The following is a 19,361-nucleotide window of genomic DNA, read 5'->3' on the forward strand; positions in this document are numbered from 1 at the left end:
CTCTGCCTGCCCTGGAAAGGCCCAGTCGGTTCCCTGTCCGTCTTCTCTGTCCTTCCCTCTGTCCGTCCACTCTTTCCCTTCGTAGGGCTGCTGGGGGATCCTGCACCCAGAACATGAGGGATCTTGCTCCTAAGAACTGCTCGCTCCCCGGGAGCTACTTGGTCATCTTTGATTGATTCTTGCTGTGGAAGGAAGGGAAGCCAGAGGCCGGGAAGGACTGGCAATGGCCTGCAGTCTGTGCCCGCTCCCTTCAGCCAGGAGGCCTGTGAAGCGGCCTGTGACCAGCAAAGCTTTCTCGGAGCTTCAGGTGCAACTGGCTGTCCCTTCCTGGGTTCCCTCCAGCCCTTGAGAATCAGGATTTGGGGAGATCTTTGGGCCTCAAACCCAGTACCACCACTTTCAAGCTGAAGGTCTGGGGAGGCCACTCCTCTCAGCCTTGCTTTGTCACCTATGAAACAGGTGCAGCTACATCGGTGTCTCAGGTTTGTCAGGTTAACACACCTGGAGCGTGTGCTTTGCTTTGTCTGTCAGGACTGAGCCGAAGCCGCCTCTCATTACTCTAGTGCAATCAGGGACCTTCCAGGTCTTAGAAACGGGCTTTTCAGTGAAATCATCTATTTAGGTCAGAAAAGTGCCAGAAAATTCTCTGAAGTTCACCTTGCCTTGCCTTTCCCTACCTGGAATCCGAGTGTCAGTAGGGAAGAGTCTCTTCTAGGCTGGTGGGACAGGTCCCCTCGGAAAGTGACCTTTAACTCTCATGGTCAGTCCAGCCTCCTCCCCATCCCTGCCCCTTTGTCCATCTGAAGGCCAGCAGAAGGAGGTGGAGGGGCCCGAGACCCGAATGCTGTGGCAGTCACCTGCAGCCAGCACCTGACTCTTCTGAGGACACCCTAGAGGGCAGAGGCTGGCCCCAAGTCCCCAAGCCCATGGTAGGCACCCTGCGGCAGGACGTTTACCACCACTGGGAAAATCGAGAGCTGAAAACCAAGCAGCATCCGCTACCACCTGCTGGCCTCCGCCTCACAGGGCCCCACGAGGGCAGGGAAGGCAGGCACGGGCTTCTCTGAGGGGACTGTGTCCTGGACTTGAAGTCTGCTAAACCCAGAAGGTGGCCAGTGCGTGTAGGGGAAGCCAAGGCCACCACTGCACCGTCACCAGCAGGGGCCTCCCTGGAATGCTCCGCCCCAGCCTCCTCAGCGTCCAGGTGTGGAAACCAGTGCCAGAGCGAGGAAGACCTGGAGCAAGGTGCCCCAAGGCAGAGGCACTTCTGGCCCACAGCCGGGACACGGGGTAGAGAGGGAACTGGGCTCCTCCTAGCGGTGGGGCCACTGGAAGGCGACAGTGAAACCCACACCGTCAGTGACCGGGGCTAAGCCCACAGGCCTTCCCTCTTCAGCTTCATGTCTGCCCATGACCCACGGGACTCACATGGAGGTGGGCTCAGCCATCTCTGCCTTCCCTGTCCTCTGTCCCCAAGCTCCAGCCTGCAGGAGTCTCCTCGGCTCAGTGAGCTCCTGGGGGGACCACAGGGGCCCCTCTCAGCGATCTAAGAACACCAGCACCCAGCACAAGGCCTGACCATGGGGACTGGACAGAGGGGTGGATGGAGGGAGGGAGGAAAGGAGCAGGCTCGGCTGGGTCCCTGCACCTCAGCCTCGAATGCCTGCAGCCTCTAGGAAGCCCTTCTCAGTCCAAATCTGACCCCTCTCCCTGACCCCCTCTGGACGTGCCCCAGTCCAGAACCTCTGGTGACCCCTGTCACTCCCTCCCCTTCCCAGCCCTGCCCTGAACCCTCTGGATGTGTCCCCAGTCCAGAACCTCTGGTGACCCCTGTCACTCCCTCCCCTTCACAGCCCTGCCCTGAACCCTCTGGACGTGTCCCCAGTCCAGAACCTCTGGTGACCCCTGTCACTCCCTCCCCTTCCCAGCCCTGCCCTGAACCCTCTGGACGTGCCCCGGTCCAGAACCTCTGGTGACCCCTGTCACTCCCTCCCCTTCCCAGCCCTGCCCTGAACCCTCTGGACGTGTCCCCAGTCCAGAACCTCTGGTGACCCCTGTCACTCCCTCCCCTTCCCAGCCCTGCCCTGAACCCTCTGGACGTGTCCCCAGTCCAGAACCTCTGGTGACCCCTGTCACTCCCTCCCCTTCCCAGCCCTGCCCTGAACCCTCTGGACGTGCCCCGGTCCAGAACCTCTGGTGACCCCTGTCACTCCCTCCCCTTCACAGCCCTGCCCTGAACCCTCTGGACGTGCCCCGGTCCAGAACCTCTGGTGACCCCTGTCACTCCCTCCCCTTCACAGCCCTGCCCTGAACCCTCTGGACGAGCCCCAGTCCAGAACCTCTGGTGACCCCTGTCACTCCCTCCCCTTCCCAGCCCTGCCCTGAACCCTCTGGACGAGCCCCAGTCCAGAACCTCTGGTGACCCCTGTCACTCCCTCCCCTTCCCAGCCCTGCCCTGAACCCTCTGGACGAGCCCCAGTCCAGAACCTCTGGTGACCCCTGTCACTCCCTCCCCTTCCCAGCCCTGCCCTGAACCCTCTGGACGAGCCCCAGTCCAGAACCTCTGGTGACCCCTGTCACTCCCTCCCCTTCCCAGCCCTGCCCTGGGCTCCTGACCCTTGACTCTCGCCTGTTCCACTGCGGCCGGCTGCACCCCACTGCACCCCGCCGTTCCTCCCGTTCTTCCACTGCTGGCTCCTCCACCCCATGGACAACAAGACGGTCCATCTGAGCCTTTGATTCAGGAGCCCAGGCACCAGAAATCTGTCCTAAGCCCGTTGTCAGGGCTGCGCGCACAGACTTTTACAAAGGTGTTCATGATGGTATTATTGAATTATTTATTATAGTGAAAGATGGGAGATGATCTAAACTTCAAAAAATAGTGTGTTAAATAAATTTTGGCTTATCTACTTGGAGCAATAATATTAAACCTTTGAAAAGTTATCTTAAGGACTATCTACCAAACAAATGCTCTAGACATCTAGAAAGCTGGATATAAAATTGCATGCACCATGTGGTTCCAACCTGTGAAGAGCTGTCTATGTGGAAAATGTAAGATAGAAAAGAAAGAAAGTGAAGTATTTGCTTAGGTTTTATTTGGGATGAGGGTTTTTTTTTAAGTCCCTGATACTTCTCTATGTTGTTTGAATTGTAGGATGAGCACATGTACTTCATCGTGAACCATGAAGGTTGGGTTTGCTGCACATACATCTTCTACTGTAATGTTTTACCATTCTTGGAAGTTGTGATTTCACTGTGATTATAGCACTGGCTTCCCCCATTCTAGAGTAGGGGCTGGGCCTGGCCCCCCAGTGAACCCACAAACACAGCCACTTCCTGTCTGTCCCTCCTGCATTCACATTCTCCTCCAGACCTACTGGTCCCCACACCTGTTTTTTATGTCCCTGAAGCTAACTCTCAAATGGTTCAGACACACACACACACCCTCGGCATAGAGGGGGAGACATAAAGACAGTGCAGTTATGGCCAATTACCCATAATCCTTGGTGAATCGAGGTGCTGGATATAAATAGTCATAATTTTGCAATTCTTCTGTAGCTGAACATTTTCTCTTTCTTTTTTTTTTTTTTTTTTTTTTTGGCACCAGGGGATTGAACTCAGGGGCACTTAACCATTGAGCCACACCCCGATCCTTTAAAAAAATTTTTTTATTAGAGACAGAGTCTCACAGAGTTGCTTAGGGCCTTGTTAGTTTCTGAGGCTGGCTTTGAACTCAAGATCCTCCTGCCTCAGCCTCCCAAGCTGTTGGGATTACAGGCGCGCATCCCCGTGCCCGACTAACTGGACGTTTTCAAAACACAGTATTGGCAGAAATAAAGGAGCCACACGGCGCAGTGTACAGCATGAAGGCTCTGCAGTTCAGATCCCAGTCCCAAGCCCGTTACTCAGGCAGTGCTGATCATAGGCACGCGGCTGACTTTCTAAGGCTCGAGTTCTTTATCGGTTGAGTGGAGGTAACGAAGCGCCTGCGTTTGTTTCCTAAGCTGCCTGGAGGACGGGACGGAGGTGTGCGGAGGGCCTGGCGCAGCCTCCGTGCCTGGGAACGGTATCCGCGATCCCCCGCGAAACCCAGCCCTCAACACGGCTCTGTTTATCACACTCTGTTCCCACAGCTACTCAACCCCAGGTGACCGAGTGAAGCGTGGTGGCCTTGGCAGCTTTTCCTTGTGCAATTCTCTTTTTGTCACTGGTCCCTGAGCTGCTGGAACACAGTGCCAGTTCCCAACGGCTTCGACATCTCAGGGTCCTGGCACAGAGGAGGGAACTCGTAAACACAACACCCAAATTGAGGGACCCGGAGGGTTCAAGTTGCATGGTCCGTGAAGTCCTTTATATCAGGGACGAGCTTGCATTTTGCTGAAGCAGCCACCACGCTGTCCCCCGGGCTTCCTCCAGATAAGGCATCGCCTTGATAAATGAGCTGTGGATATAGCATCCTGCAGTTGGCATGAAAATGCTATTTAATTTCCAATTAAGCTTGATTTCTGGGCCAAGGGATTTGTCTGTCTCACACTGGGAAGATTATCCTGGCCAGACCCATTGTTCCGAGGGGCAACGACTCTCCTATGAAGTGGACTCTCAAGGAAACTGGTCCTTTGCCCCTGGGGATGGCTTACAGTGTGGTCCCCGTGGGCAGAGCTGCTTTCCCACAAGAACTGAGTTTGTACATGTGGACTCCAGAGTTCAAAGCAAAGGCAGGCGCCTGCGTAGGGTGGGATTTTTAAAGATGGAGAAAGGGATGCCAATAGGGACTCCTCAGAGCCCTTTCTAAGAGAGGAGCAGTGCCTGGCGCTGTGCTAAGTCCTTCACACTCGCTGTGGCGCTGCATGGTCACAAGCACCCTATGAAACAAACAGTGCCACGCCTGTTTTCCAATGGAGGAAAGCGAGACTCAGGGAGAGTGGCCAGCCCAAGGTCATGGTGAGCTACAGCCAAACTCCTGCTTCTCTGAGCTTTCCCCGCTGCAGGCTCCCTCTCCTAGGACAAACACAAAACGTACTTGGAAACCATAAGAATAATGTGATGCTGAGCTGAAACTTAGCCCCAGATTCATAAGAATTTGTAAGGCGTCACATGACCCGATTTTTATTAATGATAGTGAAGAGAGACTCTGAACCTATACGTAAATGCGGCTGTTGACTCCTGGACACAGTCCATGGTGGAGTATTAAACCCCTGGTTTGGGGACTCTTGGAAAAGAAAGCAGGGACATTAAATGGGAGAAGGGTGGGGTCCCTGAGAGAGGGTTACGTGAGGCCAGCCTCGCCTCGGTTCTGCTTTGTTACGGCGTGCCCAGTCGCGCTGTGGCTGGGGCACACCTAAGCTGAGTTGGACGGGCTGCGGGCTGGAGACGGTGGACTCCAGAAGGTCCCTGGCCCCGTCCACTTGGCAGTGGCCACGTGTCATCATGCACTTGGTCATCGCCCTGCCTCTGTCGACTCTTCCGCAGTGTGGCCTGGGGTCACTTGAGAGCCTGGCCTCTGGGGGGAGGTCTCCGGAGGCCCCTAACAGGCCCTCAGCACTTGGCCTTGACATCTTCGCTTTGGAGGTGGGCCAAGGACAAGGTTCCACTGGCTGGAGAGCCATGCCGAAACCGGAAGCCACGCCCTGGGGGTTTAAATCCCAGCCCTGCTGATCACTGACTTCTGACCTGGGGTAGATTGGGTCCTTCCCCAGGCCTCAGTCATCTCATCTCTGAAATGGAGCTTCTGATAATAACCTGGGAGGATGCTGCTGGCTGAACGAGCCCCGCTTGGGAAGGCCTGGCCTGGGTCCTGGCCCGGGTCCTGGCACGCAGGTTCTTGTTCCCATCGGGGACGACAGCTTCTTACGTGGGGAGTGGTACTAGATGTATCCCCAGTTGGAAGGGCTGCATCTTGATAGGGTGACTTATTCATCCAAGGAGGCGCAGGTGCAGCCGTCCACCAGGGAGAATCAGGCAAGGTGGAGGGGCGCTTCTCCTGGCCACACTGACCCCAAGGAGGCCGCCCTTCCTCCCGACACCCACAGATTCTGACGCCAAGTGGCCACCTACTGTGTGATCCCAAATTAGCACCGGCCCCAAGCCCAGCCCTGCCAGACCCCGACTCGAGCTGCCAGCCACAAATGGGGTGCCCAGGTGACCCACCGGCCACCTTCCTCCTGACCAACCTGGGTTCCTAGGACCTCTATCCCCTTCTAGATTCAAAAATTCACTAGAATGATCTGGAAAACACCTTACTGCTACACCAGGCCCCCTCCATCTGTGAGGGTTACGTTCCAAGACCCCAGCAGGTGCCTAAAAAAGTATAGTACCAAACCCTGAATATACTGTATTTTCATGTGTTTATCAGTATAGATATATGTACATGGTGTGTTAGCAGCTTTCCAACACCGGGACCGAATACCCGAGATAATCAGCTTAAACAAAGGAAGCGTGGGCTGGGTCATGCCTCAGTGGCACTGGGTTCGATCCTCAGCAACACATAAAAATAAATAAATAAAGGTATTGTGTCCACCTACAACTAAAAAAAGCAAAATTAAAAATAAAAGAAATGCTTATTTTGGCTCACGGTTTCAGAGGTTTCAGTCAATGGTCATTGGCCCCTTTGCCTTTGGGTCTGTGGCCGCCCAGGACATCACGGCAGGAGAGTGTGGCAGAGGGAAGCTCTTCACCTTCCAGCAGCCAGGAAGCAAAGAAAAAGAGAGAGGGGCCAGGGTCCCTGTTGGGACCAATGACACGTTAACTAACTCAGGCCGACTCCTTACTCCCTGGCGGGTGAGCAAGATCAAGGCCTCAAAGGCGGTTTCAAAGGTTAATGGCGATAAACCGGACCACCGTCAGGGATTGGTTAACAACAGTTCTGCGAACGTGATCAGCTCGTGCTTGCCATATAGTCCTATGGGACTCTCGCCTGCGGGAACCCCCGTGCCTTGCTGACCTTTAAGCTGATTGGTTCCCGCCTAGCCTTCACCCCACATAAAAGCTGTGTGACTTCCTCAACAAACGAGTTCCTGCTGTGGCTGGTCTCCCTGACGCGTCTGATTGTCCTCCGCCCGGAGGGCTGTGTGCAGGCGGTCAGTCGGCCCTACCTTTCCTGGTCTGGCCTTGTTGGGGAGCGTCCCCTTCCCTTGTCGCTGATCCAGAAGAGTAAGGGGGCTTAAGACCCCGACAGGTTCCAACACCCACTTCAAGAGCACGACCTCAGTGACCTACCTTCTCCCATTAGGCTCCACCCCTCGAGTTTCCACCCCACCCACAGGGCCACCAGCTGGGACCAAGCCTTGGACCCAGGAGCTTTTAGGAGAGATTTAAATGAGGGACATTTAACATCAAACCCCATCACACATACATATATACCTAGGATAAGGCGGAATTTACAAAGTAGTCTCAGTGAGCGAGTGACAATAATAGCTAATAAAACAACAATTACGACAATAGGCTGTCACGAGAGTTCCCTGGACGTGGCCTTTCTCTCAGAACCTTTATCCCACAGTCCGCGCCCGCTTCTGAGGGTCTAGGCTGATGGGTGCCTCACAGTGAGGGGAGGGCAGGCCGGGGCACGGCGTGGCCAGGTCGCGTCAGGCTGCCACACAGGGCCACCCTGTGTTAGTCAGTTCTCCGCTGCTGTGACAAACGCCTGAGGTGTAGGCATCTAAGGAAGAGTGTCATTGCAGCTCAGTTTTGGAGACTTCAGTCCAAGGTAAACCAGGCAGACGGTGCCGCCATGACGGCTGGTGTTGGTGGACCACGTCTTCTGGAAGTCTCAGGCCATTCATGACTTTTGCTATTAACTGTTGGGACCATTTTGGCCCCTTACCAGGTGCCAACCCTTCATTCAGCCCTCCCAACTCCCCAGAAAGAAACCATTTTTTATAAATGGAGAAAAAAACCAAGAATCAGAGAGGGGAAATGTGGCCGGGTACAGACGGGACCAGACCCGAGGACCAGCTCCAGTCTTCCTCTCCACCCAGCGCAGGACCTGCCTGTGAAACGGTCGCTGGCCTTGGAGAGCCTGGTGACAGAGCACTTGTCCCTGCTGCAGGAGCTGGGCCATCAGGTCCCCCCAGCCATTGTTGAAACACAGAGGCCTGAGCCCTCCCGCAGGCTTCTGGCTGCAGGGTTGTGGCCTGAGCATGTGATGTCTTGGCGTCTCCCCGTCCTGAGGCGGCCGGTCTGGGGAGCACACCTTTTGAGTCTCTGCGCTCAGCAGACGTCTTGGCATGTGTCTTAGTCTGTTTTCTGTTGCCATACCTGATAACCTGAGGTGAGGTCATTTATAAAGGAAAGAAATTTCTTTCTTTTGGTTCTGGGACTGGGCAGCCCAGGAGCATGGTGCCCTCACCTGCCAGGCATCTGGGGGTGCCTGCTGCTGCATGGTGATGCAGTGGGGGCAGTGCCAGGTAAGGCCCAGCAAGCACCTGCTCAGGTCTCTCCTCTGCTTTAAGGCCGCTGATGCCACCGAGGGGGCCCACCCCCGAGACCTCGTCTAACTCTGACGAGCTCCCAGAGGCCCCCTTCAGTGAAGGCTGGGTTCCTCAGCATGCACGTTTGGGAAGCCAGTTTCCAAGGTGTCTGGGGCTGTATTTAAACCCCAGCAGAAGGGCAGTGGCCATGGTTGTGCCCTGCCACCGTGCCCCTTCCACATCTGAGGCTCAGGGCCTGAGGAGGCCGTACCTGGGGAGTGGACCAGGCCCACCCCCGTGCCCTCTCCTCCTGGGGGCTCTCACCCTCGTGTGTCCTCAGGAGCCAGAGGCCTCCGCCCACCTGCCCGCCATCTGGGGTGAGGGCCCTCCCCTCCGGACGGTTCCCAGAACCTCCGACTGTTGCTTTTGTGACTGAAACAAACCACCCAGCACCCGACCTTACTGGGTGCACTCTTGAGAAAAGCCCCCCAACACAAAGGGGGACAAGGAAGATCAAATCCAGGACCACCGCACCGCCGTCTGTTCTTTGCTGTTTATTTCCTGGGAGCCTTTGTGATTGTGCGGGCACATCGGCCCTCCGCAGCCGAGGGTTCCACCTCAGTGGACTCCATCAGCTGCAGATTGAAAATATTGGGAGAAAAAATTGCATCTCTTCTGAGCCTAGACTGCTTCTTGTCATTATCCCCTAAACAATGCAGGACTCCAGCTGTTTACACAGCCTGCTGCTGTCTTGGGGACTGAGTCATCACAGGTGGCTCAAGACCCTCGGGGGAGGGCACCAGGGCTTGGCCAGACGACCCTGTGTTCCACAGGGGACTTGGGCATCTGCAGATTCTGGCATCTGAGGGGGTCCCCGACCTGACCCCCCATGGATATCTAGGGACAACAGTATTTTTAAGTATTGGGGGGAAAATGCGTATGAGGCTTGCCTCCTAAAAGAGAAACAGCCATCTACTAAACGCGCCCTCTGCTTGGGGCAGCTACTGTTCACGGAATTCGCAGAAGGACCTGAGGTTTGCCACGCACTTCCTGGGGAGATAGGCAGGCCGCTGAGCTGGCCCCGAGAGCCTAGGCACAGAGGTGACCCGTCTGTCACTTGGTATACAGTGACACAGCAGGAAACAGGTGTGGGCCGCTGAGCAGGCCAGAGCGGAGAGCTGGCTGGCCTCAGTCCTCGGAGGCACCAGGGGTCATGGCACATTGTTGAGAGGTGGCTTAGCAGAGGACTCTCCCCAGGTCCACCAGCATGGAAGGGGGGGGCGGGGGGCTGGGGAGAGGGCAGGAGGGATGGCGTGCCAGGTGGTCAGCCCTGGGGGCCACCATCCCCTGTGGCCTGCGGGACCGCGTGGCCTGGGCCCGTCTACCTCTGGGCTGCCAGGATGGACAGGGACCGGTTGAGCTTCACCATGGCGATGACGAGGAGGCCGCCGGTCAGCAGGAAGGTGGGCCAGAAGAGGGAGAAGAGGAGGGCCTGGGGCCCGTAGAGCCGCCGGTACAGCACGCTCGTCTCATTCTCCCGGCTGCTCGAGAAGCAGTAGAAGACCCGGCGCTGGTGGAATCTGGCTCTGACCATCTCCACGTCGGCTCGGGCCACCCGGTAGTTGTCCAGGCTGCCGGGGATGTAGGAGCACTGCGGGGGGAGCAAGAGTGGGCGGAGGGCTGGGAATCTTCGGTTTTCAGGGCCCAAGGGTGAGGGCCTGGGACAAAGTAAAGAAAAATGCTGGCTCTGGAGTCAGCCCCTGGGCGGGAGCTGGGACTTCCGTCTGCACACTGCACAGTCCTAGAGGCAAGTTCAGCGTCCCAGGTGTGGACGGTGGCCCTAGAGCCGCACTCCCGGACACAGGGGCCCACCTGGAGCCCTGGCTCTTCTTCTGTGGGCTGTTGGATCTTAGCAAATCGTTCATCTTTCCTGAGCCATCAAACTTTAATCATCTAAATGGGTGAAGTTGCTCTATCATTTTCAAAGAAAATGATTGAAGGACTTCACCCATGCCTGTTGAAGGAGACCAGTGAGTGACAAGAGTCAGAGGACGTGTGGGCCCTGTGTTTGGCTTCAGGGCAGGAGTCACGCGCCTGGTTGCCTCCAGGGCTCATGCAGACTCAGAACAAGTGAAGCAGGCGAGACAAAGAGGATGACAGGTGCCACCTGGCACTGGCCATGGTGCCAGGGACAACTGTCGGGGAGCGCGGGGGCCTGGCAGAAGGGAGAGAACCAGCTGCATCTGCACTGGCCACCGCTGCTCCCTCAGGACAGGGGACGCCATGCCATGCAGAGGATCTGCAGCAGCCAGACTGCTGGCATTCCCGGAGGCTGAGAAAGCCCAGGTTTCCTGGCTTCACAGTTTGAGAAGACTGGCCAGAATTCAACCTGAGAGCTCCCTGAGTCTCACCCTGTGGGAGCCAAACCAAGCCTGCGGGCCAGCCGGATTGACCCTGGGGTTCAGAGGAAGAAGAGGGCGCTGGGAAGCGCTCCGGGCGGCAGAGCACGGCACGCGTTTGATCCTGACACTGATCACTGTTGCTAGGACCCTGCCCGCCTGCCCACATGAGGCCCAGCTGGGAAACTGCAGAGGACCACGAAGAGGAGGCGCTGGTTTGCTCCGCCCTGGCCGGAGCCCTGCTCGTGGGAGCCCCCGGGAGATACTTTGCACACGTCTGCCCCGCCCTCCCGAAGCAGAAGGCCTGCGGGCGGCCTCTCTGCCCAGCCTCCTCCTTCCTCTGAGTTGCTGAGGGTGGAGCCCCGGGCTGGAGGCGTCTTTGGGCACTGAAGCCTGAGGACCACGGTCCTACTGACACCATGTCCAAGATCAAAGTGTGGACCTGGAGCCCCAGATGGCCTGCGTCGGGGCAGCGTGGCCCTGGGTCTCAGCTCCTCCCTGGAGCTCGGTGGGTCTGAAGCGGGAGCTTACACCCTCCTGGGGCCCCACTGAATCCCCGGGCACCACCAGGGCACCGTCTCCAGGTCACCATCCCACATCCACCCAGGCAACATGCCCTTCCAGTCCATCAGCTTCCAGAGTCCGAGGGTGGCCATCCTGCTGTGGGGCCACACCTCTGCCCTGGGGCTTGCCGTGGCCCTGGCCTCTGCGTCCAGTACCTGAGTGCACGTGGCCGGGGGCTCCGTCTTCCCGCCTCCTCCACGATCGCGCCCCAGGACTCCTGCCCGCAGCAGTAAGGCCCCGCCTTAAATCACCCGAGCCCCCAAGATGAGCTGTGCCCAGAGACGCCACTGCAGTGGGTCCAGGTGGGACTGTGGCTCTCAGTGCCCCGTGTTCTCGGGCCACTCAGGGCTGGCTCTGGGGCGGGCTCCGGGCTAGCCTCTCCTTGGTTCAGCGGGCAGGTTAGAAGTGACAGTCCCATGGCCACCCCTCAGGGACAGACTCTGACTGTCCACCCAGCCGCCAGCGGGCACATGCAGGTGTCCGATGCTTCCCAGCCTCCAGGAGCAACCAGCAGCCCTGCCGCAGGCTCACGGGGCAGACGTGGCCTGGGTCCCCGACTCCGGAGAGCCAGGAGATGCCGGGCTTTCTGAGCCCTAGGGACGCAGTTGGGGCCAGGCTCACATACCCGCCTGGGACGAGGGACAGGTGCCATCCCAGCTCCGTACCTGCTGGTTCTGGTGCCGAGTGTCCTCCGTGTGGTACAGCACTGCCCACCTGCCCACGGCTGAGACGTTGACCCACAGGCATGGGTACTGGGGCACCTTCTTGCCCTCCAGCTCCTCCTGGTCCCTGATGTTGGTCTCAATCAGGTGGCAGGTGGATTCCTGGGTCCACACACTGGGGAGACCACACACGCATCTCAGAGCACACCCGTCTCCCTGGGGAGCCCCTGGGCTGGGCCCTCACCTTGGCATGGCAGCCAGCACTGCGGGAGTGACCTGGGCACAGAGGGGGGTGGAACCAGAACAGCAGAGCTGGCCGGGGTCTTGGCTCTGCTCAAACACGGAGAGTTTGAAAACGATTCCCAGGTCCAAGCCACCCCAGAACAAGCAGGTCAGAAGCTCCTCAGTGGCTGGGCACAGACTGGCATGCTTTTCAAGCTTCCTTAGTGGCTCTGAGGAGCAGCCAGGCTGAGAATCTCTTCCTCACAGCATCAATGTCTAGCAGAGGTCTGAGAAGCTCAGAGAGGTCAAACGAATTTTCTGAGGCCACACAGGACTTGAGGCTAGGTCAGAGTGGCTCCAAAATCTGTCATCTTTCTCCTGAGAACGCAGCAGCGCGTCACCCGGGGACACTCCAGCCTGTCACGACTCCAGTTGGTAAAAGGTGATGACAGTGCAGGCCATGAGCGCGTCCATGGTGACACATCCCTTCTGTCCTGCAGGAGACCCACTGCCGGGCGGGAGGGCCTGGCGGTGTCTGGAGCGAGTCCAGAGGAGGGTCAGAGGCTTCTCCCGAGCACAGGCCAGAGGACTGAGCGTGTCCATTCCAATAGACCCGAACCCGGCATTTCCCAGCTCTTCCCGGGAAGCTGAGGGTCGGCACCCCAGGTGGAGGACACGTGGCACGTCCTCTGAGAGGCCTGAGCGGGTCCAGGGAGCTAAGGCTGGCTCAGCGGGGCTTCTGCTCATCAGAGAGGCCGGCCTGGGGCGGCATGTGGGCCGAGGCAGCAGCCGCCCTGGAGGGTTCAGGGGAACCAGGAGGAGGGAGGCGCCAGGGCTCCCCGCGGTTCTGACTCCTCCCGGATCGGCCCTGGAGGGTTTGCCCACATCCTCTGCTGATTCTGAGAAGAGCATCCTGGGTCTGTGCCCGTCGGACCCCAGCGCAGGGGCCAGCCCGCCCTCGCTAAGAACGAGATGGCCCTGACCGCCTGCCTGCTGGGAGGGGGCCGGGAGGCAGGGGGTCCCGGAAGGTCCCCAGTCACAGCACCGCCCCCTGCCCGCCGAGCTGCATACCTCTTCTGATAGAGGGGCAGCACGGTGGTGCCCAGGATGTAGTAGGTGATCACAGCGCACACCACCATGGCCACGCCCAGGCAGAGGGCCCGGGTCTCTCCCCGCTTCTGGGCCATCACCAGCTTCTTCCCCATGTCCAGCGGGGGCAGCTGTCATTTCTAGGGCCACAGAGGAAACAAAAGTAAGATGGGCAGGTAATCCGCAGAAGGGAGGGTGGGGGAGGGGAGGGCACTCAGGTATCAACATCACTCCTTTCCACCCCGTGGAAGCTCCCTGCCAGCTCGGAGAGGTAGGTGTCACATGTCATTCTGCAGAGGAAGGACCTGTAGCTCAGAGAGGGAAAGCAACTTGCCCAAGACCACACAGCATGTGAGAGGCTCAACAGTGGCTCCCAGGGTGTCTGTGTTCAAATCCCTGGAATCCTGGATGGTACTTTACATGACCACTACTGAGATGGGGAGATTATCTTGTATTATGCACGCAGACCCTCCATGCGATCACAGAGGGTCCTTGGGAGACGGAAGCCCGGGAAATAGACGTGGGAGAGGGCAATGTGAGTGGGCAGGCTGCCATCCACTGACTGGCCACAGCAGGCGGCCGAGGGGCAGAAACCACAGGCTGCGCCCGTGACCGCTGCGGAACACAGCCCTGCACGCATGGCCCCCAGAACCGTGGGATAGAGATCTCTACTGCCTCAGGCCACCAAGTGCATGACCATTTGTTTCAGTAGACACGGGAAATTCACAGGGTGACAAGCCGCAGAGGGAGGTCCCCAGGCCCTGTCTCCCGGAACCTCATCTCATGGAGCATTCCCAGCTCTGCCGAGGAAGAGTCCCTGTGGGCCGGGCTGGAGCCGCTGGCAGGGAGAAGCCCCACAGCCTGCCGCCAGGGACTTCCAGGGCTCATGGCACTCTCAGGGTCAGCCTTGGAAACCTCAGTGAGCGTCCACAGCAAAACGCTGGTCGCAGGGGACGCTGGAGCCCAGGGCTGGGGACTGCCTTGCTGGGACAGCACCTTCTGCAGGCTGCACTGTCCCAGGTTCCTCTGCCTCCTCTGCGTCCCAGATGCGGAGCTTCTGAGGCCGGTGGAGGCTCCGGTCCTGGATTTACCTCTTCTGGGAACGCAGGAGGGCAGGAAAGGAGACTGCCCTGTCTCCCGGGGCCTGGCAGCTGCCCTGCTGGGATTCCTGCATCAGATCCATTCTGGGATTCTACTTAGGCGGGAGTCTTGGATGAGAATTGGGTTCAATGCCTCTGAGAACCTCAGGCAGAGGAAGGATGGGGATGGTGGGCTCCCGAGGGCCTGCTCAGGACGAGATGGGTTTCCTTTATAACAGGAGGGATGGCAGTTAGACTCCAAGAAGAACTTCTCAGGTTTGAGAGCTGACAAATAACTTTGGCTTTTTGGATAGCTGTTCCTGTTCGGAAAGGTCACTCTAGCTAAGCTGGATCCGGAGAGAAGAAGGGCAGAGGAATGCACGTGAGTCCCATGTGATCTGAGAGCTGGGCCCACATCCTCTTCCTTACAAGGACAGGAAGAGAGTACAGTGTCCGAGGGTGGTAGAGTGTCGGGAAGGGGGTTCTGAGGCCATCAGAGGCAGGTTACCACATCCTGGCCTTGCCCCTCTGCACCCAGGTGACTGTAGGTGACGATGGTAGCACCTGCCACTAGAGCCCCAGGGAGACTGATGACGAGGGGATATCCTGTACCCGGGCGGGCCAGCCTGCTCTGCCGCTGACTGTCGTGGTCAACAGAGGGACTGTGGAGTGGGCTCATCTCGCCAGCCTCTTCACGGTCCCTTCCCCCACTGGTGACGAGTGGCAGGATTGTTCCCACATCCGGGCTGCTGCCTTCTGGCCACTCAGAGCTGGTGGCCCAGCCCAGAGCACTCAGCTCCCAGAGCGACCCAGCCCCCGGGTCACCCCCAGGCGACTGTCAGCCACCAGCCAAGTCACCCCCAGGCGACCATCAGCCACCAGCCAGCCCCTCCGACACCCAGAATCCTGATGGCAGCCCAAGAGGAAGGGAGCGGCTCCCGTCCTGCCCCCCGCCGGCTCCCCCGACACCGCTCCCCCAGCCCGGCTGGGAAGAAACCGCTTCCCACGCCCGGACCCCGTACTCACAGCTCCCGGTGGCCCTGGTCCTCGGCAGGCAGATGGCTTCCTGCTGCCCGGCCCCCGCCCCCACAGGAGGCCCCCCCGGAGTTCCAGCGGGAAGTCTGGCCGCCCAGCCGCCTCCAGGGAGGCAGCCCTTGGTCCCATCTGGGTCGGGCCTCCATGCCCAAACATGGTCAGGTCAGAGCGCACAGCCTGGACAGCCGTGGAGAGCAGGTAGGGCCCGAGACAGCAGGCGCCCCAGGCCAGAGGCGCCAGAGGCTCCCGGGAAGCAGATGTCAAAACCCAGAACCCGGCAGAGACCACCCTGCTGCACTTGGAAACATTGCTCCCCCCTCCATCTGGGCTGGCAGGGGAGCAGGGCATGGAAGTTTCCTTTTGTGGCTCGGGAGGAGATGAAGCTGGAGGGGCCGGGCTCGCCCTGGTCCACCCATGGGGAGGGGGCCTCCTGCCCTTGGGGCACCTCCTGGGCCTCCCCGGGCCTCCGTGTCCTTGCCTGTGAGACTAGGGGTTTAGAAACTCAGTCTGCTCGGGGTGGAGAGAGGGGATTTAGGGGAGGGGAGGAGACGGGTGGTTGAGGGCCAGCGAGCCGAAGCCAGGCGGAGGCAGCGTTCCACAGCCGCTTCCAGCAGCAGGGTCTCAGGACCGCCAGCGACCCAGGGACCTTCACGCTGCCAAAATAGGGTCGGGGCTCACGCAGAGACGCGTTCCCACCAGTGAGACCAACGAACACCAGCCTGGGCGGGGCGAAGACACGCTTCCAGACTTCCCTGTCCCCCATCTGTCAAGGGGCTGCCGTAAGGAGTAAACTCCAGCCACAAAAGCAAACCCGTGTGCGGGGCTCCCCTAAGTGCCAGGTGTCGCACCAGAGTCTCTGCTCCCTGGGCCCGGGGAGCAACCGGAGAGGTGAGACCGAGACTCGGGGGCCTCAGGGAACTGGCCAGAGTCCCTGTGCTCTGCGGTGGGGGACTGATTCAAGCCGCCTTCCCAGACTGCAAACCCCAGCTGTCTCTGCTGGCCCAGGGGCTGCTCCACAGACGCTGGCCAGCTGAAGTCCCAGGTCACCCTGAGCACTGACAACCGTGTCGCGGGAAGCCGAGGCCGTGGGTTCCAGCCACAGCCCGGCTCAGGTCAGCTCACACCAGACCTGGGAGAGAAGAAGCCTGCAGGGGACTCCAGCCCCTGTCCCCAGTGTCCTCGCAGGGGTCCCAGATGTCACAGAGCAGGGACAAGCCACCCTTGCTGGGCTAAATGAACCCCCCATCTACAAAAATCCGCGAGTGATAAAAGTGGATGTTTACACGTTGGGGCACGTTGGGGGGATTTATCACGCAGCCCTCTTAACTGATACACGTATAAGTGATTTAAAAAGGGGGACCGTCCCGGCTGCCGGCAGTGGGGGTCGTGGGAGTTGGTCTGAGCCTACTACCTGCAGCGTTACAATGTCTAGAGACGCATCACCTGCTCTCACGTCAGGTGGCTGAAGGGCAGGCACGTGGGAGGGTTCTTGATGACCGACCTTCTGCAGTGCGTCTGCCCTGCGCTGCACACACAGCCATGTGCTCGTCCACGTGCACACACACGTGTCCACATCCACACTCACGTACGGTCCCCGCCTCTGATCTGAGGTATCTGTTACCCATGTTCAATCTTGATCTGAAAATACCGAATAGAAAATTCCAGAAATGAACAGATCCTTAGGCTTTGAATGGCTTTCCCCGCAGCCTATGGTTTTAGTGGCCTATTTTACTGTGACTCATTGCCGCTGGCCTCTTACTGTCCTGGTGTGGAAACCGGATTTTATCCAGGTGTGGACGCAGAGGGAGAGGCTGGCACCGGCCAGGCAGGGAGGGCTGGGCAGGTGTCCCTGCAGACTCGAGGCTGCTCTGCACAGGCCAGCACAGCCCACCCAGGGCTGGCTCTCTCCGTGGAAGTGGAAGGCCGAGTGACCTACAGGGACCAAGCCCCTGGCTGGAGGGGACCAAGCCCCTGGCTCCACACCCATCCCTGTCCCTCCCACGCCCGTGACTGCCTTGGAAGCAGGTTCCAGGAGGACCAGGCTTCTCCCTGGCGTCTGTCCCCACTTCGCGGCCTCCTCTTCTCCGGGTAGCCTTTTTGGGTCATGTATCCACTGAGGTATTGAAGTCCCTCTCCCAGTGTCCAGGCGCCGCTGACACGTGGGATTGCAAGTCCCTACACCCAGTCGGAGACCTGCCCGGAGCCTGCGGCGTGGGTGTCCCCGAGGAGCGCCGTGGGGAGGAACGGGCAGTCACCTGCCCTGGCGACACGTTCACAGACACCCAGCACCTGCTGCGCACAGGCGGGAACCTCCCGGCACCGCCCTGCGGCGGGGGGAAGGCAGGTCGGACACTGCAAAAACGCCAGCAGAGACCAGACCGGTGTGTCCAGGGCAGCGGGAGGCTGGAGGCCCCTCTGCATGGACTCCGTGTTTGGCACTCTGAAATTATTATGTGGAAAATTCCAGAAGTAAGCCATCGGTAGGTTTTAAATGGCTTCCGGGCCAGCTCGCCGTGGTGGTCCTATCAGGGCTCGCCCACCCTCCCTGAACCTGACTTGTGGGACCTTCAGTGTTGCAGGAGGAAGCGGGAGACTCCTGCTCCGGGGCGGACTGCCCACTGTGGCCTTGGAACATGTCCCATGAACAAGGGCAGAGGACAGAACGGGGAGGGGTTTAGCAGAGCCAGGAGGGCAACGGAGAAACCGCAAGGTCAGAGTCACTGACAGAATTAAACTACAGGACGCAGGGTGGCAAAGGACCTGCGGCCACTCCCTGCCCTGGGAAGGACCCCACTCCTTTCTCAGGCCGCTCCCTTCCCTCTTGCCTCCGCCTGGCCTCTTGCTCCTTCGCCTGGGGTTGAGCCTGGGTGGTGTTAACACGCTGAGGCAGCCGGCACCATGCCTTAGTGCCTGCCGCCTCTTCCCCACCTCCTCTGCCCTGGGTCGCCGCTGTGATCCAACACGCCCCTAGCCCTGTGTACCACTCGCTCCCTGGATGCACCTTCTCTCCAGTAGGACTGCATTTGCTCATTTGCACCCTCGGCTGCCGCATCTGCCCACAGGGTGCCGTCTCTCTAAGACCAGGCGCAGCACCTGGAGAAACAACCTGACACTCTTGGGGCTTTGTTGTGTGATTTGGTTGCAGGGGACCTGTTACTTTTCATGTCACAAAATACTATAATCATTTCTCCACTCCATAAAATTTTCCTGAGGCAGCAGTGTGATTTCTGTTATGCAGTCAGCCACCACAGAGTCCATCAAAGCCCTGTTGTTGGATATTCAGGAACGGTGCTGGCTTGTTTGTGTTCAGGGGGCTGGGCAGGCCTGTTTCACCCTCCTCCACACCACCACCCCTCTTGCCGTTTTTCATGAGTTGGCAGGTACAGTGGCAGAGTCTGAGGATCAGACTGAGGGAAGGGTGGTAAAACTGTAGAGGTGGACAGTGGCAGTAAGTTGATGCCAGTCCGTTTTCTGTTGCTATCACAAAATATCTGAGGCTGGGTACTTACGAAGAAAAGAGGTTTCTTTAGCCCACAGTTTTGAAGGTTGAAAGTGCAGGATTGGTGGCCCCAACTTTTGGGTCTTTGATGAGGGTCCCCTGGTTGCTTCACAGCATTTGGTGGGAGTGAGTCCAAGTGGGAGAGTCTAGGGGGTAAGACAGGAGGCCAGACAGGCTCAGAGGTCCAGATCACTCTTTTTACAACCCATCACACTTGTGGGAACTAACTGGGTTCTTGCAAGAAGGACATTAAGTTTTGTTTTGCTTTGCTTTGCTTTACTTTTGATGGGGATGCCCTCAGTGATCTAATTACCTTCCACTAGGCCCCGCCTCTTAAAGGTTCCACCACCTCTCAACTGCACCCTACTGGGGTCTAAGCTTCTAGCACAGGAAACTTTGGGGGCCAC

The 19,361-nt window shown here is 58.7% G+C and overlaps 2 protein-coding genes across 4 annotated transcripts in view; one reads left to right on the plus strand and one right to left on the minus strand.

The window, feature by feature from the left end:
* Positions 1-19,361, plus strand: part of Kcnip1 (potassium voltage-gated channel interacting protein 1) — a 308,710-nt gene that overhangs the window by 11,174 nt on the left and 278,175 nt on the right. The gene's annotated exons all lie outside the window — the stretch shown is intronic.
* On the minus strand, positions 7,079-15,556 carry Kcnmb1 (potassium calcium-activated channel subfamily M regulatory beta subunit 1). 2 transcript variants are annotated; one of them, XM_047555186.1, is made up of 4 exons: positions 15,447-15,556; positions 13,324-13,481; positions 12,034-12,205; positions 7,079-10,056 (listed from the first exon to the last, which is right to left on the minus strand). In XM_047555186.1, the coding sequence occupies exons 2-4, from the start codon at positions 13,455-13,457 to the stop codon at positions 9,787-9,789; spliced, it is 576 nt and encodes a 191-aa protein (XP_047411142.1). In that variant the 5' UTR covers positions 13,458-13,481; positions 15,447-15,556; the 3' UTR covers positions 7,079-9,786. The 2 variants fall into 2 exon arrangements, with proteins under 2 accessions (XP_047411142.1, XP_047411143.1); XM_047555187.1 differs by lacking the exon at positions 15,447-15,556 and adding an exon at positions 14,433-14,722.

This window comes from Sciurus carolinensis, chromosome 6 (assembly GCF_902686445.1).
Source record: "Sciurus carolinensis chromosome 6, mSciCar1.2, whole genome shotgun sequence".
In the NCBI taxonomy this organism is placed as follows: domain Eukaryota; kingdom Metazoa; phylum Chordata; class Mammalia; order Rodentia; family Sciuridae; genus Sciurus; species Sciurus carolinensis.

Coding starts and splice junctions, on each gene's coding strand:
- Kcnmb1 (XM_047555186.1), bottom strand. CDS start 13,457: ATGGGGAAGAAGCTGGTGATGGCCCAGAAGCGGGGAGAGACCCGGGCC. Junction 12,206..13,323: donor CTGCCCCTCTATCAGAAGAG/GTATGCAGCTCG, acceptor TGGTCTCCCCAG/TGTGTGGACCCAGGAATCCA. Junction 10,057..12,033: donor CTCGGCACCAGAACCAGCAG/GTACGGAGCTGG, acceptor CTCCCCCCGCAG/TGCTCCTACATCCCCGGCAG.